Source organism: Hyposmocoma kahamanoa, unplaced genomic scaffold (genome assembly GCF_003589595.1).
Source record: "Hyposmocoma kahamanoa isolate Upper Pololo Valley unplaced genomic scaffold, ASM358959v1 86, whole genome shotgun sequence".
Classification (NCBI taxonomy): domain Eukaryota; kingdom Metazoa; phylum Arthropoda; class Insecta; order Lepidoptera; family Cosmopterigidae; genus Hyposmocoma; species Hyposmocoma kahamanoa.
In genome coordinates this window covers 5,177,673-5,201,725 of record NW_020654289.1, presented here as the reverse complement: position 1 = coordinate 5,201,725, position 24,053 = coordinate 5,177,673, and the positions used below count along the sequence as shown (strand labels likewise).

The 24,053-nt window shown below is 35.3% G+C and overlaps 2 protein-coding genes across 2 annotated transcripts in view; one reads left to right on the top strand and one right to left on the bottom strand.

Annotated features, from left to right (window-relative positions):
- LOC113234677 (neuroendocrine convertase 1-like) overlaps positions 1–8,940 on the top strand; it is a 38,673-nt gene extending 29,733 nt beyond the window's left edge. Inside the window, exons 5-15 of the mRNA XM_026470109.1 lie at positions 662–763; positions 992–1,109; positions 4,755–4,873; positions 5,288–5,367; positions 5,717–5,849; positions 6,060–6,160; positions 6,354–6,446; positions 6,578–6,700; positions 7,263–7,423; positions 7,971–8,104; positions 8,397–8,940. Of these exons, the coding sequence (XP_026325894.1) occupies positions 662–763; positions 992–1,109; positions 4,755–4,873; positions 5,288–5,367; positions 5,717–5,849; positions 6,060–6,160; positions 6,354–6,446; positions 6,578–6,700; positions 7,263–7,423; positions 7,971–8,104; positions 8,397–8,750 (1,518 nt within the window). The 3' untranslated portion in view covers positions 8,751–8,940. The remainder of the gene's footprint in view (positions 1–661; positions 764–991; positions 1,110–4,754; positions 4,874–5,287; positions 5,368–5,716; positions 5,850–6,059; positions 6,161–6,353; positions 6,447–6,577; positions 6,701–7,262; positions 7,424–7,970; positions 8,105–8,396) is intronic.
- Positions 8,941–16,084: 7,144 nt separating this feature from the next.
- LOC113234693 (clavesin-1-like) overlaps positions 16,085–24,053 on the bottom strand; it is a 43,520-nt gene continuing 35,551 nt past the window's right edge. Inside the window, exons 4-6 of the mRNA XM_026470132.1 lie at positions 18,010–18,151; positions 17,101–17,294; positions 16,085–16,608 (exon numbers count right to left, since the gene is read on the bottom strand). Coding sequence (XP_026325917.1) covers positions 16,303–16,608; positions 17,101–17,294; positions 18,010–18,151 — 642 coding nt within the window. The 3' untranslated portion in view covers positions 16,085–16,302. The remainder of the gene's footprint in view (positions 16,609–17,100; positions 17,295–18,009; positions 18,152–24,053) is intronic.

Below are 24,053 nucleotides of genomic sequence, written 5' to 3'. Positions count from 1 at the left end.
ATATTTCCGTGGTAAAACGACTCAATTTCTAAGGAGAGACAGACACTTATTACTTGCATTGGATGCCGCTTTAGTGTTTAAATATTTAAAATTCACAGGTACATAATAATTTATTGTTATTATAACTTTATTTCCATTCTGTTCCTTCCACATCTTGTAGCTTTTACACAACATGTATTCGTTTGTCTTCCTTAATTTTCTGTATTGTATCAAGAATATTATTTTATACGCCTATGTTTTTACGTTTTCCTTGTTCCTGTTATCTCTTTATATTTAAAACCAACAATATTATTTACCTTGAGGCTGGTATGTGCTCTACCTCCAATTTCTGCTCCGGCGATATTCATGAACTAGTTGAAATTTCTAATGCCCTGGTATGAATCGCACAGCTGATCCGTTAGGTGACGCCGATTGGCGGTCGGCCCTCACTAATCCAACCACGAATCGGACGACCGTACTTTCCGACCAATGATTTTGTTAAGAAAATATTTTGCGGATAGACAAGTCACTTTGTCCTAAGTCTAAACGATGACTGGCATATTTATAAAGTTGCATGTCAATAAGTTCTTGGATTTCGGCAATTATTCGGATATAATTAAGTATTATTAATAAACAACAGGAAAGGCTATTTTAGTAACTTTCACAATCGTTTAATTTTTAGGATCCGGAAATAAGTTGGGACAGCAACGATCACGATCCAGATCCGACGCCGAGATATGAAATTAAAATGAAAAATTCACATGGAACACGTTGTGCTGGCGAAGTAAGTAATTTTAAGGCAGGAAATGATTATATGAATGACAAATTAGGCAATATTCTTGGTAGGTACGTATGTATTTAAGACATGAATAAATTTAACCAAACCTTATTTATAATTTCCGTGCGACTAACTGTTACCACCTACTTATTTATTAGTGTGAATTATATATAAACAATTCCGAGTTATCTACAAGTACAATTGATAAATAAATGTCTATGTGTGACTGTGCAGATAGCAATGACCGCCAACAATTTTAAATGCGGAGTGGGCGTAGCCTGGGGGGCAAAGGTAGGGGGAGTACGGATGCTCGACGGACGAATCACCGACCGAGTAGAAGGCGAAGCGATAGGTAAGTTATTTCCCTTATTTTATGTCGCCCTGGTAGTTTTGTCTCCATGTTGAACCCAAACCGCGTATCTCCAACACGCTTTTTTACTTTTCATGCTTGTGGTAACAAATAAAAGATGGCGTTAGGAGTTTCGTCACTTTTTATACTTTCCTGTTTGATGTTGAGTAATTATTTACCTCGATTTTCTTATATTTAAGAACCACAGTTCAATTAACCTGCTTTATTTTTTAAACGTGTGTGTTTTCACCTTCAAATAGTTTTAATTTTATGTACGTAGGACACATTCAAAGCCATCTATAACCGTGGTGAGGAACCAAAAATCCGCCGTCATTCCATTCAGGTCAAGAGCGAAATCAAACCTCCTCGCGGTTCGTGTTGTCCCTATGATATGGGTGAACTGTGACGTCTTCTCAGTGCCATGAACGCATTTTATGATTTTGATATTGAATGAATTTTGACTGTCTGTCATCATACTTTGTTTGTTGTTTTTGTTTTCGTGGTTTTAGTATCGCGTATATTTGTTTTTTCAAACAAACCGACGTTTCGGACCCTTTACAGGTCCCATGGTCACGGTTGACTCAAACGAAAAAACGAACCGTGACCATGGGACCTGTAAAGGGCCCGAAACGTCGTCGGTTTGTTTGAAAAAACAAATATACGCGATTTAAATCCGGAAAAATAGTTTCATTTCCTATGTGTAACAATCGCGACAATCTAAGAACTGGATAAAGAAAACAATTTTTGCATAGTCAATTTTTGGTCCCTTACAATGTAATGATCCCTTCATGAAACTGAAAAATCGAGACCGCAGAAGTTGATCGAATTGAATAAAATTTTCCTCCCATATAATGAAATCATGCTTATAAGAAACTGAGTTGATGAGGCGTAAAAAAAAATTCGTTCAATTTTTTCATTTTTATTTACAACTCGCGCTTGCCCAAAAAAATTTCTTGTCCGATATTGTTTTCATAAAAAAAGGGTTAGTGGTTCCTAAGACAGTTTCCTCGTATCTTCTATGGTTTCGGATTTCTCCGTAATGTCCCATTTATAAAAACCACTCTGTATTTATACAGAGAGTATATATTTATAAATGCGAGTATTTACACTACAATCGAAGTTGCATTGTTATTTTTGTAAACTGTTTCGTACACTTGGTTAGAAGCTCCCATTTTATTTATTATGTCCTGGTAATACGCGTACTAAAAAAACTGTACACGTGTCATGAGGTCGCTTGTTAATTTGCATACGCGCGACGCACGGGTTCTTCTGTCCTTATGAAAAACGAAAGAAACATGCAGTTAACCTAAAATAATAAATATTTGTTTTCGTTCTTGGGAAACGCCATTTTTGTGGGTTTAATACACTTGCGGACACACAATTCGAGCCACCAAGCATTTGCAGTGTTAAGTGCCCTAAGCTTAAACAACGTTTGATTGAATCAAAAACTATTTATTCAACTCTGAAACTAGTATACTAAACGTCTTTTCCATATAAAGTCCAATAAATAATAAATAATATAAGTCCTTGTTAGCAATTTGGATTGCAAAACCGGGGGAAAACTTTTGCTTCCATGATAATACTATTTTTGTATACTAGCCCTTTGCGACAAAAATGCGAGTTGGCTCGAATTATGTGTCCGGGAGTATATTACGGTGCGACCATAAATAATCTCCAGTATTTATTTGTGCATCGTACAGTTTCTTTGTGTTGCATGTTCTTTCACAGCGAGGTTACTTATTTTTTGTTGATTACATAGTCCATTAGTGAAACGGGGAAATCTTGCAATTTTTTATTACTTCATTCCGGACATTATATTAGTATTTGAAAAAGTTGCTTTCTGGCCACCACCGGTCTAAGATTGTTTGATTGCGGATTATAATCGAAACGCAGCGAACGAAGAGTTTCTGTTTCTGTTAAGATTTACTTTTGACATATTATGTTTCCACTATGACACTTTCGTTGCATCAACTAGTAAGTAGTCGAAGAGTTGGGTAGTCTGCAAACTGTCCTGGTTACAATATCAGGTCAAGGTTTACCATATTACTGTAATGTCATCGGAGGTCCATAGTCCACCAAATTTCAAGTCGATCGAACTAGTAGTGTGTGAAATGAAAAAGTGTAATTCCTAAACTAACAGGGAGAACAGCTGATGATTTTTGTAAACAGATGCTCATCAAACATAGCTAAGAACCATCCTGATTAAATTAACCTTTAAACAAAAAAACAGTTTGAGACGATAGATACACAAAGGCTTTCAAAGTCCACTTGTTTTGCGTAGCGTCGGGGTTATAGATAATAGTCTGCGTTTGTGTACATTATACAGTCAACAAGCTCACACACTTGTACTCATTTATCTGTCGTTTTTGGTTTATGTAGTCCTGGTATTGTGGACAAAATATGACGTAACAGTTTATGTTCGAACCCGAACGAACTTCCTTCCTCATCAAGACTTTCGTGGAGATCATTGTATTTTATTGTATACTATTTCGAATTGCTCACTGAATGTATTGTTGTTTGGTGGCTTTTAAAAAGCTCTTTTGAACCTGTCATGCATGCACCCTTCGGTTCGTTCGATCACAGCACCCCAACAGCGTCTGTGGCAGTCAGCTACGGCATATTTTTAATTTACTGTGTTCCGGTTTTAAAGGGTAAGGGTGCTGGTGAAATTACAGGCACATGAGACTTATCAACGTACGTCTCAGGGTGACAGGCGCATTAGCAGTACCCCTTAGAACTTTGCGATTTAAAGCTCTAAGTGGCACTGCAATTGTTATGGACAAGCGTGTAGCTTACCATCAGGCGCATGACTTGTTCGTCCCGTCACTTGATATTATTATAAAAAAAATAGGTATATATATATTTGAATGACTTACCTAACTAGGGATGGAAGTATGGAAGAAATAAACTTTTCATTTTAAAGTATTTATTGACAGCACACTTCAGTTCTGGGCACGCCATCTATGTTGAAGTATACGCGTCTATTTCAAATGGTTTTGTGGTTTTATCCACAGCAGTTTTATCACTACAAAACACCATAAATATTCTATTTATTTGTCAAGAGAAAAAAATAATTATTCATTTTCATGCTTATTAACCATGAAATAGTTCAATCATCGCTTTCATGCTGTGTAAACCCGTCGTAGTAAGAGTGACTTAAGACGCTACCGATACCGGTACAATGCCGGTGAACACGATTACCAGGGTGGCATATTTCATAGAATGGATGGATTATTTATATTTCGGTAGACACTAGGTTCCAATACGAATAGTATGTATACTTACTATAATAATATTATATAATAAATAAATACTTGTAAAATTTTCGTACTCTTGTTTCGTCGACTTTTACTGGGAAAGTATAAATTTGTAGATTTCTTGTTTTCATAAGTTCATAGCTCTACAAAACGGTTGACCAAACTTTATTAGGAAGAGATACATATATATAGTCGGGTGCAACACCACACACTGCGATAATTTAGTGTTATTTATTACGAGCATAAAATAGATACATCAATTTAAGTAATAGTAAATTCCGACCACTAAGAAATTGTTCATTGAATAGTTTTTTATATAGACCTATTTAGAAATACATAAAATTATTAACAATCCAAGAACAATCCATTATAATATTAATCTATTTGTTAGGTTACGCTAGCGACAAGGTGGACATTTACAGCGCTTCCTGGGGTCCTAATGACGATGGACGCACCGTCGAAGGACCGGGGCGTCTCGCCATGGAAGCGTTCGTACGAGGAATCACCAAGGTGAAATAACATCGAGTTGTATTGTAGAACTTGCAGTTACTTTATGAGATCCTGGTGGCAGTAAGAATGCTGTTGAGGTGTCGCGGTGGCGATAAATTGTTGCAAACTTACGACACGATAAGATAGGACTCGTGCGATAACACTATCCAATTAGTGGGTTTAATGAGGTTAAATGATAATATAATATTTGAAAGATAATAAATTTTTAATAGCGTTTTCGTCGTGAGAGACGACAAAAAAATGCCTCACGCTTGTTATTGGAAAGTTCCTATTTATTACTTATTTAATACTGGATATAAAAATGTATCCTAGTAAGTAGTGTTTCTTATTTTAATATTTCTACTAGCAACAGCCCTCATGCAAGGCTGTTTTTTTCGAAACATTGTCAATAGTTTTTCTTTTATTTTACTCCAGGGTCGTGGAGGCAAGGGTACGATCTATGTTTGGGCGAATGGAAATGGAGGAGGAAGCCAAGACAATTGTAACTGCGATGGGTGAGAATGTAAAAAAACTCATATAAGTTTACTGAGACTAAATCAAATAACAATTAAAGTACTAAAATTGAAGCTCGAAATTTGCGAAGTAAATAAACATTCGCCAACAATTTCCGTTCCATTTGGAAGTAGGTACTTATATCGGATGTGTAAATATTTTTTTATTTTAAGTGCTCAATAGTTGTGTTTATTTTAAATAATTGTTAGTAATTAAAAAGTCAAAGTTCATGGGCCCATCCTAATAATGACTGTTTTTTTAATTTTTGGAAGTACCCCTGAATATTTAAAATTACGTTTCGTTCCCATTGCACTCTGCAAGCTTTAGTTTTCAAGTAACAAATATATTTAGGTACTCGTCCAGCATCTACACTATATCGATAGGGAGTGCTTCTCAGCACGGGCTGTTTCCTTGGTACGGTGAGATATGCTCATCCACTCTCGCTGCAGCATACTCATCTGGTGCTTACAGAGATCAAAAAATTGTAAGTAAATAAACATATTTTCTTGTCTATTCTTAAATTTATGTAATTAGTGTTAAAAAGAGACTACTATATTTTATACATTGCGTTACGTAACAATATACACAAAATCAACGGGCACACGTACACATAATATTATATTCCTTGCTCTTTTTATTTATCGCGTGTAAATTGCAAACGTCAGAAAGAGATAAATATATTTTTGTGCTACAGGCAACAACAGATACGAGTGATTCATGCACACTAAGCCACACTGGGACGTCAGCTGCCGCGCCATTGGCCGCTGGGATTATTGCGCTCGTATTGCAGGCGAAGTGAGTCAGAGTCCAACATCTTTGCTATCTTTGATTTCCTGGTACATCGATCGGCACGGTCTGTTTGTCTCAATGCCCCGTGGGAGTACCAACCGGTACCGCAGCTGCAACGCGGACACACTTTCCCCCTCCTACATACCGTAGTGGACATTTTTGTAAATTGTATAAAATGTCTTGTTTGCTTTTATTGCAGCCCCAATTTAACTTGGAGAGACGTGCAGCATTTAATTGTTTGGACATCCGAGTATGCCCCATTGTCGCATAATCCAGGATGGCAAATAAATGGGTAATTAATTGTGTTTCCCACCAAAGGTGTTTACCGTGCGCGTATTGTAGTTATTTGTGTAATATCAGTAGGATTTTCTACTCTTCATTTTCCATTTTTTATTTTCTTTACCTTTTTATTTAAATTTCCAGAGCGGGAATGCGATTTGACGTGCGATTCGGTTTTGGTTTACTGAACGCCGGTGCTCTCGTATCAACCGCACTCAACTGGACCACTGTCCCACCGAAGCGTCGTTGCCGTATCGAAGGTACTCCGTAAGTATGTCAGCCTGGTATTTCTGTCGTTCGCTTTCAATCGGTACGTTGACCGAGTCGCGCTCGAACAACAATCGGTCTTTCTTTCCCGTCTTGATTTGAAACTCTGTATGTCTATGTAGCCTTGGTGCAATATTCGTTAAGTTTCAACTGACGGAATCTAACGTTCCGCAATAGTGATTGTGGTAATCGAATATACCATTATAACAAGAGCCACCATACCTTAGAAATCGACTTAGAACAATGGTTTTAATTCTTTGGTTCGATTCTTATACGATTTCATGTTCAGTCTCACTCGCAATATCCATCGTAATTCGCAACGAAACGTCTGAATGACGCAGAAATGTATTCCCTGTGCAAGATATGGCGCTCTGGTAATATGAGCGTTCATTCCGACTTTGTGAGAAGCACTACGCAGCCAATGTCTCCAAAACCAAATTGTTAAGATCTCTGCTGGCATACTTACATTGCGTTCGACTGTCTCTTGCTACATTAGTTATGGTTCTAGTTTTATCTACAACGTAGGTAAGTGAGAAAAATATTGAAAGAAACTTGTTTTTAGGCTTACCGAAGCGGAAGGCGGCATATCAACAAAGGATCCTGTTGATATTTTCATAAAGGTCGTGGATTGCTCTATAAATTACATAGAGCACGTAGAATTTGTCGTCAATATACTATACAGTCGACGCGGGGCGCTACAAGTTCATTTAGTATCGCCACGTGGTAAGATAAAATATTCTTTATATTTCATGTACGCCTGGTAGTTTGCCTGAAATGTTGCGTCAAGTCCAAGAACTATTGGGGTAACTTTGAACTACCTCAACAAATTCATTTTCCTTATCGCTATTGTTGTGTCATTTATATAGTCTATATACGTAATTATTTTTATTTGTTAAATACACTTCCAGACACATAAAGGGCTAAATAAAACATTTAAAAATATTGCTATCATCGAAGTTTTTCCCTTGGTATTCAAATTTAAATTTTCAACAATGACTTATGGAAATGAGGTTTAGTAAGTAATACCAGTTATTTACTAGTTGCTGATCAATCAAACATAGGGAATCGAAATATGTGTCCGGGAGTGCGTTTAGAAATTCAATATTTAGGATTCTTGTAAAGCCCTTTCTTTCTTTCAAAAGTCTGTTCTTTGGCTTATAAAACCCTAAGTTTCTCTAAATTAAAAAAAATGTTATATGATAGATAATGCTTTCACTTAAATTTTTCAAGAGGATTTCAATAAAATTAGTTCATTGCATGTTATTTGCAGGCACAAGGGTCCAACTGCTGAGTCCCCGACCTGGCGATAAATCGCGAGCCGGTTTTGCGAATTGGCCACTGATGTCAGTTGCTACGTGGGGAGAGAGCCCTAACGGTTTCTGGAAGGTTACAGTTGCAGATGAGGTAAATAATAAATACGTCACATTCTTATATATTTAAACATTTTTTCGTTGTTTTTTATAGTTTGTTCTATAATTTACTTATAAAATGAAAATTTTTGGTGTTGTCGCCTTGGGAATGATGAGTTGTTGTGATTTATTACTATAATTCCTTAACAGCAACATGCATAAACAGAAGTTTTTTTTTTTTATAAAAAGATAAATTTTAGAATGAACTGAACAGAATCAAAGACTCATTATTATCGGCATCCAGTTTTAATAGAGATCACGACAGTAATTTCACTTGTCTATTTCAGACAGACGAGAACAACATTGGTTTCATTGGACCGTTCGAGCTGATAATTCACGGGACTGTAGAAATGCCTGAACACATGAAAAACGGACCAAGGAAATATAGCGATGAATACGATTACAAACGGGCATTTAAATATTTTGATAGTTTGAATGACGTGGCCTTATTATCAGGTGATTATGATAACCACAATGCAACTATAACAGCGCATGACTCGCAGAACGTTAATGATGTAATATTGAAAATCGCTGATTCCGGTATCTTCAACCAGGTAGAAGAAGAATTGCAAAGGATCCATCACGGTGAAAACGTGCTTCAAAACGCTGATGTATTTGTAAATCCGTACATGCCCATATGAAACAATTTATTATTTTAAAAATGCTTTAAAATGCCATGTACGGTTTACACAGTGTGTTGTCCTTGATCTCCATTTAATGTGATAAGTAGAGTAGGAAAGCATCTTTAGATTGCAAATTAATATTCCTCAAGATAATGCTTTTTGATGGACACATATCTACTAAAAACCAATATACATAGTAATTTCAATTAATAGAATCGTAAGTATACTGTTGTAATAACGATTTGTAAACAAAAATTTTATTTTATAGGCAACGATTTGTAAACAAAAATTTAATTATATAGGCAACGATTTGTAAACCAAAATAATTATTTTAAGAGCATGACGTTGTGTTTCATTTATGGCTAATTAGCTTTTCATACAGTTTGAACATTTTAGTTCCATCTCTTTGTATGCTTTGATCGCCTGGTAGTTCCGTGGGCAACTTTGAAATGACGTGGACTTTCCGAGCGCCCAGCTTGCTCCACCTGCCGCCGCCGCCGCCGCCGATAATGATAATCGTGAGGGACTGAGGAAGGAGGAGGAAGGAAGGAACGAAAAAAAACCACGTCGATCGTGGAAACAAGATCTTTGGTCGTTTTTAAAAATTTGTATCAATACCAAGGGAATAAATAGACACAGTACCCGTTATTTCTGAATTATCTAAAATGAATTTGTTTCCCTCTTCGATCAAAAGGAAAAAAGATGTTATTCCCACTTGGCAGTCTATTTCACTCTATTTCTCTAATCTGATATTGCTTCTTACCACCAGAGGTCGCTGGTTATGTATAATCAAGTTGATGATTAAAAATGATTATTCCATTATACGGAAATAGAATTATGTATAAACCAAACCAATAAACCGTACTAGACTTTATACACACTCGCTAATTAGTCATAAATGTCAACATAGTGGCCACGCCTCTTTACGAGATCAGAGTACGTATATTTCCCTATGTTACAGCAAATTGCCGTAATATACGTATTTTACTACTGATTGAGTACATGTATTTTATGTCACCCTAGTACCTTCATGTTTTCCGTTCGATGAAATTCCAATTTCTGTCGGTGTGCTGGCGAGCGGCCGCGCCGCGGCGTACAAACTACCAACAATGTTATCGATGAAGTTTATAAATAGCGTTCTTTCTCATTTTTTTGGTGACAAGTTTTTCCTTCGTGGAAATGAATTTGAAAATTTGAAAATGAATTTGTGACTGTGTAGCGCTAATCATCAATAGCCTACACAGTCGAATAATAATTTCCCCAACCGAATAATAAAAGAATTAACAAGTACATATTGTCCGTTATTGTATATTTTTTACGTCGCTTTTATTTAACTTTTTTAGATCACTTTTCAGAATGGCCATAAAAGTATCTATCATCAATCGCTTTTATTAAATAAAAGTATCAATAGCTTTTATTAAATAAAAGTCTAAATTTCACAAGTCCAATTTCACATTTCACACTTTTCAATTATGCTATTTTAAATTACAGACACCGTGTTTTAAATGTGAAATTTTTATTCACGAATAAAAATTAAACACTCCGTTTAGGTTAAGAAATTCCTCCACTGCTTTAGATTTCAGAAAGTCCAATTTACATAATTGAATGCTTTATTTTTTGTTGACATTTACGTATTATTAAAGATACAACTTTCTTCCACGAGCATTTGAACATTTAAAAAGTTTTTTTTTGCCTTGGAAAATAATTATATTACGGATTTATTTCGTTATAGTACAATAATTATTATATTTGAAGACATTAACTAGCTTTATCTGCTGGTTGATCTTTTGTTCTATGGGAAAATTGCAATAGTTACCTGTAACCTAATTTGAATTTGCAGAACTTTTGATATAAAATTAAAAATAGTCAGTATACATACGAAATAGAACGGACGTATCTGTACTTCCTTATCTATATACAAACTATACGGTAAAATAAAAAAGAAACTTCATTTGACTTATGCCGTTCTTCCATTGTGTATATTATCAACGAGTTTATTATTCTGCTCTAATGTCATGTTACCTTGGTAAATCTATGTTCTTCGTCAGATGTTCTTTTATAAATAATATTTACTGTAACGTAACAACAGGACTATCGCCCTCTACTATGTTGCCGCCTATTTTGCCTGTGTCTTCGAGAAGATCGTAGTTTGTCCACTGAACACGAGGTGGCATTGAATGAGTATATTGTAGTACATTTTAGCTGCTGTGACTTTATGGCATTCTAGTACGCTGAAACTCAATTTTGTCCAATGAAATCCTCGGTGTGTTGCGCCACCGTCTCCCGATAAATGGAGATCTAAATGTTTATGAGCTCTGTATTCGTTTCACTCGTTAGCCTATAGAGACCTTTAAATTATGGCTGGTCTGTTGTTAGTAGTAGTTTACCTACTTGTTACAAGAGGGCGTAGAGAACGTGACTGAGTGAGTTTTATTTTTAATTATACCTGTTTTATCGGTCTGCGTTCTCAGTCAATAGGAGTTTAGTAAGACAATAATTGAATTCTTGTAATATTTTTTTTTTATGAATTATTTTTTATTTATTGAGTCAAATTATGAACCCTGTTAAGCTTTTATAAGTTTGAGGTTTCACATATTTATTCTCATAAGAATTTACAATTCACTTAAATGAGAACTTATCGACTAACTAAAACATTAATAAGTATATTTTGCATACGCGAACGTGCTGCGCTCTTCTTAATTAATAGTAATAACTTAAATATGTTTACTTATAGTGATAAAAAATAATTAGGCTACGATAAAAAAAAAGGAACACTGAACACATAAAAATTTGATTGAAATTTGTTTTTGTTTATTTTTATGTGGGTAAATTTTAAAACATTACTACAAAAACCCAACCAGTACGCCGATGAACCAACAAAGACAGGGAAACCTATTACACAGATCAGCAATAACTAGATGTGATAACTTTTCGAGTACAGATTTATGGTACGATATGTTTTACGTGTTGTTGTTCATTTTATTATTTTGGTCAAATAAATTTTGAGTAACTTTTTGAATTTATAGGTTTTTTTAGTTTTAGGTAGTCTGTCATAGATTTTAGCACTTTCATATGTAATATTTCTTTTGCCATAGTTTGTTCTAGGTTTCGCAACGCAAACGTAAAAAAAAAAAATTTTAAACGCAACACAAGTTTATTTGCATTTCTCAAACGCTTCGATTGGGTATTTCCGTGTTTGTATTTAAAAGTAATATTTGTATGTATTTCTTTAGATATTATTTTTCGTATCAGCAAGCATGAGTAATATTTATAAGTTGTAATAACATCCAATAATTTTGTTTCCTTATATAATTTTAAAGTAGGGGTTAGATAACCATAATTAAATAATCATTTAATAAATTTAATTTGCTATATTTGTAGTATATTAAGACTACTTTCAGCCGCTGAACCCCAGATTTCGATCAAATAATCAATGTGTGGCTTCACCAATGAGTTATATATAGTACACCGTACATTGAGCGGTAAGCAACGAACTATGCCGCGGAGAGCGCCATTTAAAGACGTTAATCTTGATTTAATAGGCGTTTAGAGGCCTAAGTATTTCTCATTATCTGAGTTTTTTATTATTTTATTGTTAATGGTAAGTGGTTCGAATTTTGATATCACTTTGTTTTTGGCACAGAAAATTACATAGTGCGTTTTGGCAACAATAAGTGTTAACAGATTGCACTGAAAACACACATTGAGAAGATCAAGATCTTTCTGGGCATATTGTGCAATTGAAACCATATCGCACCCGAAATAAAATAGGCTAGTATCGTCACCGTACAACGACTGCCAACAACCCTTTAAGTTCAAGTTTACTTATACTATTTATGTAAATTAAAAATAATAGGGGTCCTAAAATCGATCCTTGGGGAACACCACACGCGTTAGGAGCTGAAGAGCTTTAGTAATCTCCAATCTTAACTATTTGTGTGTGACCTGTGAAATAAGATGCAAAAATATTATAGCGTTCCCAGTAATACCTATGTCGTTGAATTTGTTCAAGAGAATGTCGTGGCTAATAGTCTCAAACACTTTTTTGAGATCGTTAAATATTCCGAGACCAATTTTCTTTTCATCAAAGCTGTTTTTTAATTTGACTAGATCTACAGTTGCGGATAGCGTATTGGATTTGGGCCTAAATCCATATTGTTTGTCGTATAAAAAATCAATTGACTTTAGGTAATCTTATAAGCGATATAATAATTTTTTTTTTCAAATATTTTGAACATTATGGGAAGCACAGATATAGGGCGATAATTATTAGTATCAGATTTAGTTCCCGATTTATAAATAGGTGTTACTTTGGCAATTTTTAAATTATCAAGAAACGTACCTTGTTCCCGGCAGCGGTTTATATATACTGCAAGTTGACCAGATATTTGGTGCTTGATGCATTTAACGATTTTTGTAGTTACATGGTCGACACCCGAGCTGGTGTTTGTTTTCAAATTATTGATTACATTTAAAATTTCACTTGGTGTCGTTAGAATTAAAGACGACAAGCCAAAACACATTTTATTGTTGTCAACAATCGCACCAGTATGAGTCTTGTCAATATGGTACACTCTAGGGATAGCTTGTGCCAGTTTTGCACCAACAGTAGAAAAAAGTCATCAAAACATTGGCATATCTGATTTCCATTTGTTATAACTGCATTACCTATCTCTAGTTTTGTTAGTATTGATACTTCTTTTATTCTATTATGAGTAAGACTATATATTAGATTCCACATTTTTTTGGCATATTTTTACAAACAGAAAATCGATTGTGATAGTATTCATTTTTCATTTTCTTTATTTCGCCCGCTACTGTTCTATACTCTTTCATAAAATCTTTCTTAGGTTTGATATCGTCTGGAATACTTTTATGTAGTTTATATAGTGAATTCTTTTCGATTAATTTTTTCAAGTATCGTTGCATTTATCCAATCTTGCTTTGCCTTTTCTTCAAATATATTATACTCGTAATTCATAGTACTATTCATACCTTCCTGTGCTAGTGTCTGCAGTTTAACATAGTCTACTGATTGATATTGCACTTTACGCTACTGTGGTGGTTCATATTTCTTCATTTAAAAAAAAATCTGCTTATGGTCCGACATTGATGATTCGATAATAGCCAAATTAAACTGGTTTTCTGTTACATTTGTGGAGATGTGATCTAATATGGATATTTTCGTCGGTGTTTCACGGGTGCAATACTTAGGTGTGATTTTGTTTATTATTTTGTATCCATTTTCTTGTAGCGTATCCTTATAACATTCCACTGATATGTCAGGTTCTAGTCAATTTAAATTAAAATCACCGGGAACTGCCACCCTGTTCCTCCGATTTAGTTGATAGGAAAGTGTGTCAAGAAAACTTTTGACATTTGTTCGACCTGGTTTATAGACTGCTCCAAACTCCAAAGAGAATTTCGTTAAATGAATCCATATATATTGTCTATCATCTTGACTAATTTCTTCAACAATATGGTGTTTTAAGTTATTTACAGCAAATATTGAAACTTCACCACCCACAGTATCTCGCCTATATTAGTAGTGATGTGTATAGCCTAGTATCTGGATTCGTTTGGCTTCATCATCTGACTTAATCCATGTCTCTACTAGCACTATAATTTGTATTACTGGTGTCATAGACTTAACAATACAACAGAGTTCATCAAACTTGCCAGGTGTTACAATGCTACGAGCATTTGCATACCGGAATTTCAGGGAATTTTTCTTATATGTGAGATCATCATACTTGTTGAGGACTTGATATGTTGTTATTATATCATTCTGGCTACTATAATTGAAGCTAGTAGTAGCTAGTAGTAGTTAGTAGTTTTTTGGGGGGGCGGCGAATATCTGGGGCGCACCTTTGACGTATTTTATTATAAGGTTGCTTTCTCCTCCTTCTGTCCTGCGATTAAGTTCGTCCTTCAGCGTTTTAAACTTTGTTTGTTGGTACGGTGTCTGATCAGCAAAGATTTTTATCATTGTGCTTTTTAACTTATTTTTATTTCTGATTATATGTATATTTAGCTGTTTGTTCGGACTCAAAACATACTTTAATAGCGCGGTTTTCACCAGATTTAAATTTACCAACACGTATTATTTTAGTGTGTTCTGGGATGTCGTCTGAAATCATACTTACAGTTTTAGCTACTTCAGCTTTATCTAGGCTTCTTCGTTCGTCAATATTATTCGATTTGATTTCTGGAATTCCGACTATCAAAATGTTCTTTTTTCTGTTGTTTTGGTCGTTCAATTCAGCCATAATATTATCATACAGTGTTATGTCACGCAGGACGGATTCAGTTGTATACGCTTGAAGTTTATGCACATCTGATTCCAGTGACGCAACCCTCGTATCGGTTGTATGAACGGAGTCGGAAAGATTTTGGATTTCAACTTTCATTTCTGTCTGCTCAATAGCTAGACTTGACGTTTTTTGGTCAGTTATTTCCATACCCTTTGTAATATCCAGCATTTGGTCCTTGATAACTGCAATGTCGCCTCTAATCTTTGCTGCACTCTCATTTTGTGCATTTATAGATGCAGTTAACAATGACATCATTTCCGTCATTCGGTTTTGGATATCTGCCAATTTTGAGTGCACTTCATCTTCATCACCGTGTTTACGCTTGTTGCGAAACGAGATAGTTGATGAACCAGCAATATACCTTAATGACTCACTCGCTGTGGATAAATTTGGTTGAGACGCACTTCGTCGGATGTTCGAGTCACTTCTAGTAGGAGAGCGCAGTATGCTCATGTTGGTTTACGATAGTAGTGAAGGCGGTCGAGGTAAATATGTATATATACGCTTTGCTGCAAGAGCGGGACAAAAAATAATAAAAACATAGGCGGTATCTTTTTACTGGAAGGTGTGAGGGGCGCTTTCTGCAACTTTGACACAACGCCTGGGACCGAAGTGTAGCAAGGAACAAAGCACTTCACAGTGTAACTAATGACTTATGCGGTTAATAGAAAGTTGAAAATAGATTGTAATATTCACAATATTCGATTTAAATGAACACAAATTTTTGCGACACGTCTTCTTTGCACGCTCGTTCGGACGCGAAAAAAGTTGTTGTAAGTTTGTTGTAAAAAAAGTAAAATTATGAATTATATCCACTCAACCGACACATTTTTAAAGAAACTGTTTACATCTGGGAGAGGATAAAACATAATAATTCAGTTTGTTTATAACATTTAATACTTTATTCGTTATATAACATGTTCTCGTAACTTTAAGAAAATTGTATTACATTCTCCGTTTACTAAGTTTATTACATAATGACTGAATGAGGAAGCAATAATCATCTTTCAAAAGAAACTGGAGATCACTATATCCGCAATAGTTATCACATTAAAAGGCAAGAAAGCATAGATAGGTACGTGTACCATGAGTGTACCTTACTTTGCTTTAGATATTAAGTATATTTACGCAAAGAGACTTAAAATAAATAAATAACCTAACAAATTGAATATACAAGAACTTAAACATTATTACGTGTAAAATCCGCATCTTTAGCATTACAATTAACATCTCAAAATTCAATAGGATATTTTTTATTAATCATCATCAACGGCAAATCCTAAAGCTCTCAATTCCTCAACCATAAAATCGTCTTTATATTTATTAATTTTTGCTAACCATTCCTCAGTAGAAATTACTTGCGGAATAGTAGTTCCTCCATACTCAGGAGGCAAGTACTTAGGATCTATGTATTTGTGTAACGAGCTCATATCGTTGCCGTGGAAATGGAGTCTGTCCCACGCAGCACTTGGGATAAACTGCTTGAAGACGTAGAAGAAGGTATTTAGTATCCAGCTGTAGTTGACGATGTGGAGTCCGTGATTCGGTAGTGGGAAATTTACCTGTGAATTTATGAACGCCTGGTAAGTTCGGTTGTCGATAGGCCGCTACGCGAGCGGAAAAACATGATTGATGTGCTCGATGACGAATCTTTTCTAACCAACTTCGAAATAAGGAGGAGGTTTTCAATTGGACAGTATTTTTTTTATATATGTTACGCGATAACTTATATGCCTATACTTTTGTGTTCCCTTTTGCAAATCGTGTACCAAAAAAACCGACCTCAAAAGTTCGTGGAATTATTTGCCCAGTTTTATTGAAATTGGTTAACGGAAAGTGCGCGAAACCGGATTCATTTCCTAGTTTGCCACCCTTAGAGGTGGAATATATTCTTCTTATTTAACTAGGACTAATACGGAGGTACCCTCTTTCCATCAAAAAACAATCATCAAAATCGGTTCACAAACACCGGATTAATCGCATAACATTAACCTTTTTTTGAGGTCGGCTATAAATAGAGGTGACAAAATACATCGGTTTATCTTTCAACTTACTCCCATCAAACTAACAATTTGACTGGCAATCGTCGGTGTCAAGTGCGTGACATGTCTCCAATTAAGTCCCTCCAGGTCCACGATGATGGTCACTCCCAAGATCTGCAAACGTGGTTGCATCACTGCAATTTCGTCCATGGCTAATGCGCAGCGGACTACATCCACGATTGGTACTGCGTCTGTATCCCATCTACCTGAAGATAGAACGGTAATGAGTGCGCAAGTTACATGGCTGTACTAGACCAATGACAGTCTAGTTAGTATGCTTGTCGTTTGAGGTCTTGAGTTCTATGTATACCCACTTCATGGATAAGTATCTAAATTCGATTAAACATAGATAGCATATCTGTTTAGCGATATGTACAGATTTCTCGTTTCGATCGTCACGATAATCGATTTTTTATATTATTTATAATATCAAGCGACGGGACGAACTAGTCGTGCGCCTGATGATAAGCTGCACGCCTGTCCATAATAGCTGCAGTGCCACTCAGAGCTTTAAATCGCAAAGATCTGAGGGGCACTGCCACTGCGCCCGTCACCCTGAGACATAAATTGACAAGTCCCATGTAGCAGTAATTTCATCAGCACCCTTCAAAACCGGAACACAGTAATGCTGTTCAAGTGCGTTCAAGTTAATCGTTAACGATATAAACATACAATCGATTTGTCGTTTCGGTCGATCTGAAATAATGGATCGTGAAGACAAATCGTCCGTACATAAGTCCTTTCAAAGATTTATCACTTCTCTCAAAGCACGTCTACTACTAAGCAGAAAAAAAACAACTGCCGTGTCACTAAATAGGTACCTAGTGGAAGTCTTGATTTAGATCTGATTAATATTCTACATACATACACAATTCTTGCTGTCTGATCCACCCAATATATCTAATCTTCGAAGCTACTTACCGAACCTCATGAGAGTGATACGTCCGTTGACAGGGCTGTCTGGCATAATTCCTGCGTACACGTTTTTCACTTTCTGAAGTCCGAATATACTGCAATCGTACAAGTACGCATTCTTGCGACGAAACTGTTCGTAACGCACCATCTGTATTAAAAAAACCATAAATTACATCTAAGACTACATTAAATACCTATACAGATTCGTCCGATCTCTATCGTTTCGTAACAATCGCACCCCTCGTGGAAGAATGGCATAAGTGGAGTTACGTCAAAAAAGCTTATTTCTCCATATTGGATACAGAAAAATATAACCTATTATATCCTCTCCAATTCTTGTAAGTCTAGCGACTAATATTGTACATATATTATTGTTGTAGATAGAATTACAAGAATTGGAGAGGATGTGAGTTATATTTTTAACCAACTTAAAAAAGAGGAGGTTCTCAATTCGATCGAATGTCTTTTTTTGTATGTATGTTACGCAATAACTCCGGCCATTTGTGAACTGATTTTGATGATTCTGTTTTGTTGCAAAGAAAATATTCTACCTCTAACGGTGACAAATAAGGGAATAAATGACTTTTGAGGTCCGTTTTTTAATATTCTGTCCTGAGATTATTCTGTCTAATGGAGCAATAAACATGTTTGACGTAACTCCACTTATGTCATTCTTCCATAAGAAGTGTGTGTGAAACGCATATACCTGCCTGTGACTTGGGTGTCTAGGAGGGGGTTAGCGTCCAAGTTCAAATTTTGTGGATTTCAAAGTATAACTTTTTCCGATTCTAAGAAACCAGCCACTCAAAAGAATGGTCAATAACGTTTTCCGGAGGTATTGTATTTTAGCTGCTATTGAAAACTTACTACCAAGCATGGAGGCGATTAAGGTAATTCTTTCTTTTTAACCCACTTCAAAAAAGGAGGATCTTAATTGAGAATTATCAGGTATGTGATTATTCCGTCATTTGGAAACAGATTTCAATGATTCCCTTTTAGTTGGAAAGATGGTACTCACTTCAATAGTGGTCCTGTTCAAATTTGAAGAAAGCATTTCCCTCTATAGGTGGGAAATTAGGGGATGAATGATGTTTATTGGATTTCAGCCATTTACCGTTAACTGGTTTTAACCGAATTGAATAGGTACCACAAAAATATAACTACTATAATAATAATAATAATAATAACGCACACAATCAACATTGCCCCACACTAGGGAAACCCTGTGTCGCGGGTGTCATGGATACACGCATAGTCAACCACAAATTACACACAAACTCACAAGATAAATAAATGTAGGCCATGCAAATTTTCTCTTTTTTTTGGAGAAATTGGAGAATCGAACCTGGAACGTCTGCAGTTCGGCATGGTAACCGTTCCGCTATGAGATTACTATGACAGTTGTGGCTAGTTTAATTGACAAATTTATTTGGTAAATTTATAGCGCCCTCTAGTGGTCATGTGACTATACACTCATGGTAAAGGTACTGTTCTAAAGCTTATAGTATTTAAAAAAAAGAATTTATTCGACTGAAAGCTTGTATCACCTGACAAAACCAACATCTGTTAAGAAACTTTATGTACTTATACACTGGGGTTTTAGGTAGAAGAAGAAACTATAACACAGCGTTGGTACCAAAAATAAAAATTACTGCGGCTAGAGACAGAACAAATATAGAGTCTCATATCTATATAATAGTTTAAACAGAAAACTGGATCTGTACAAGAAAATAGTTCGTGAATGAAAGTTAGCAATTACAAAATGGCTCGAAACTAAGTCTTATGAGGAGATTGAGCAATTATTATTACAAGTTTGAAATATGTGAATAAATAAACAAGTAAACATAAAATAGATACTATAGCAGTATATACATAATGGCCTCAAGTCCTCATTATATGACTATAAAATTGTACAACAATCTACCAATTAACATTAGAGACATAGTAAAAGACACTGACTTTGATAAAACATTGAAAAAGCTGTTAATTAAAAAAGGCTATTACAATATAAATGAATATTTCTGTGATAAATATTTGGAGGAATAATAATAATAATACGACATTGCTGGAATTTATTTAAAATTATATTATGAAATTGCCTTTGACATTTATTTAATAATATTAAGACTATTACCTATTTTTATTTGTAAATACTTTTCATTCCATAAATATGATAATGTTGATATCTTTATGAATTGTTAATTTTTATTATATTTATTTTTTTTAATATTGAATGAATGATAGCTTAAGTACGTATTAACATCATAACGAATTTAATGCATGCATTGACATTGTTGATAAAAATTTGTTAGTATAATTTATAAATGCCCCTCTGTAATTTGCCATGCCCTTACAGGGCGTCACATGATCCTATACAATGACATAACACCTAAAATTGTATTTAAAAATGTACTGTAACTGTGACATGCAAATAAATGATTAGATTTGATTTGATTTGATAATATATATAATGTAAATAAACAATATAAATATACACAAAATTTAATCCACATATATGTTTATATAAACTCATAATACAACTGTTTAACTTCTTATATATGAGACAAGCAATTGAAATGATACTATTTAACATGGTATGACAATGTATAATTTTGGATATTGTACGTCTTACGGATGGATAATACACGTACTTGCAATTAATTCCACACAGTAACACTTAGGTCAATCCATTTTTAGTCTGAAAAGTTAATAATTACTGTAATTAATGAAATTCGTATTAGTTGTAACACCAGTTATAGTATATATTAAGGTAGTCTGTTTCATCATCTTAAAATAATATAAAAGCAAGATTACTATTAATATTACATAATAGCGATGTTTCCTAACACAGGCCCTAACAAGCCTAAATGGAAACATCCACCCCTGAACTATGCCCTTTATAATGAATGAATAAAACATTTTTATTTTTATTATAAAGCTATCAGCTCAATAGTGAATTAATTATAGATTGTAATAATAATAATAAGTGTATACTTAAAGCCCCGCACTAGGGAAACCCTGTATCGCGGGTGCAATGGACACACACATAGACAACCGCACATTACACTCAAACTCACGAAGAGAAATAAATGTAGGCCATACAAATATTTCTCCCGGCCCGGGAAGGGATCACTGGGTGGCTGGACAGTAATACATTTCTAGATACTTGGAACCGGTTGTTTTTCTCGAGAATCTGATTGCTTGTAATTACGTTCACTATCGTTCCTTGACATCAATAATTCCTTTCGAATGTTTATTCGGAATAGGCTGCCTACTACTGACATACTAGATACGACAAATGAAGTGTGAATATATAAACATACCCTTGATCTCTTTGATTTAATTTTGTAACCTTGACGTCATTCAAATATTGGATTACGTTGGAATAGACTAATATATTTTATCTTCTACTTTAGTGTCGATACTATCTCAGCTCTGATGCACGGGTCGAGTGGCAGGGACACTGGCTTTATTTAAGATTTTTTTACAAACGAAATTAAAGCTATTTTTAAGCGAAATGAGAAAGATGTCATGTAGGTACTATATACGTGTACTATTAAGTTCAGTTGACATAAAAAACAATCATTGGTATATTGGTGTGTTAACGCCCTATAAGTTCGGACACTTTTTAGCGCGGACCCGACGTCCATATAATTGTAAGTCAATGAGAAATAGTGACTAAAAATGCAAATAGCCGGTGGAATGTTATGTCACTGGTTTTAAAATTTTTGTTTTCACCATTAACTTACAATTATATGGACGTCGGGTCCGCGCTAAAAAGTGTCCGAACTTATAGGGCGTTAAAATCGTATACAGAGCGTCATTCACGCTTTAGTCTTCGTTTGTTCGACTGACAGCGAAGCAAGCAAAATTAGACAGTACTGCGATGACATTACAATTTAAATTCAACGTTTTAGCTTTTTCATATTCCTTTAAATGTCACTATGTTTAAATAGGTTGACTTGGGACATTTTTTTTCGTGGTTTTTGTATTAGACCCGTCGTCCATTTATTTGTAAGTCAATGGTTTTCACTCTAATTTTTACAAGGTGTAACGCTACAACTTGGCATTTTCACGTTTTACGAGAGATCTTGTATGTACAACGATCGCCATGTCACTGTGGCGATGTTTGTAGGCGTGTCACCTCGATGTGGTCATTTTGACTAAATCGAGGCGACGCGAACCACGCCCCCATACCATATCATCCCTTTTTTTCTATATCTATGGCATATCCTCAATTTTACTATATATTTTTTGCAAAGTGATTGATTCAACAATTTGATTGTTATGCGGAATCAACCAAAGCCATTTGAAGTTGTAGGAAACTGGAACTACGACCCTAATGGCAGGGACTTGAGTATGATTTCGAGTGCTTTAAACCATACTCAAATCCTGACTTGAGCATTGAGTAGTGTTCTAGAATACGACCCAGGGTCGTACTCAAGTCAGATTAGGGTCGTACTTCCAGTGCTTGTGTTTCCAGTGCAATCCTGACTTGAGCATTGAGTAGAGTTCTGGAATACGACCCTTAATCTTCTACTATTCTACTTACTGTCTCCGTGGCCGAACCGTTACCATGCTGGTCTGCCACGCAGTGGTGCCAGGATCGAATCCAGGGCCGTGAAATATTTGTATGCCCTACATCTATTTATCTCGTGAGTTTGGGTGTCATTTGTGGTTGTCTATGTGTGTGTCCATAGCACCCGCGACACAAGGTTTCCCTAGTGCGGGGTATGTGCGTTATTATTAATATTATTAGAGCTTCTTGTGTAAGTTCCCCTAGGGAAGTTCTGCGACTATACGCTCTCTATGGGACTTGTGCACATTACGTCTCAGGATGATACAGGGGCGTAGATTTTTGCAATTTAAAGCTCTGAATGGCGCTGCAATTGTTATGGCTAGATTGGACGCTTACCATCAGGCGTACGGTTTGTTCGTCTCGTCACGTAATAATTTCTTTAATTTTTTTATATATATTTTATATACTCTTAAGGTAGTATTTCTGACATATTTTAAGGTTACATTAAGTACGCATTTGACCTCCATCTTACCTGATGGAAACTAACGATAAGGGTTGGAGCATGCCATGCACACCTAAATAATGTCTATGGATTCTCGCCTTGAAAAGGCCCAAATTACAGCGTTCAGGGAACAAGCAGGCAGTGAATTCCACTACAATGCCATGTAAATGTGGAAGCGTATCGCTTCTTGCGAGTCGTGGGAACATCCACAGCGTAGGGAATCCTAGCCTACGCCTAGTCCTCAGATGATAAAGGCGAATAGGCAGGAGTAAGGCAGTGTAGAACGAGGCATTGCGCCATGTCTAACATTATGTGACTCTGTAGCCTTGAAATACACCAACTATTTAAACCAAGGACTTTAGTAGATTAAGATTTTTTACAGGATATAAAGCCAGGTTAAGACTGAGCATTAAGGTCGAGTACGAAGCTAATTATTGAGTGCCAGAAAAAATTATACAGCAAAGTAAAGATGTTAGGCAATTTTGTATGTTTTTATTTGAACGTTGCTTCATCTACGGATGGCATTATCTCGAACTCATCATTAGTACGAAATTGATGGTAGTCAGTAGTAGGCAATACTTTATAACATGATTGAAATTTGTACCTTATTATCCGGTGTTGTAAAGACACTTTTATTTACTAGTAAATAAACGGAGATTTGTGCAAAAAAGACGTTTAATGAAATCGAGTACCATCTTTTTAGATATGGACAATTTACGCTAATTTGCACTCTTTGCAGGTTTTAAATTAGATCATAATGAAAATCATGATAAAAAGAGTGGGAACTCTGTTGGGAATCCTGACTTTTTTTCTGTAGTGTTTCTTCATTCAAAACAACACAGTATTGTACGTAAAGCGTAAAATAACGCAGTAGGTACATCCTCAGGAATCCCACAAACATGATACGACAAGGACAAAGGGAATGTTACGAAGGTTTGTTTGTTTGGAAGAGATGGATGTTAATAGAATAACGATATAAATTTATAAAGCGAAAATTTATAGATTTCTCAACCTCGGGATTTTTTTATG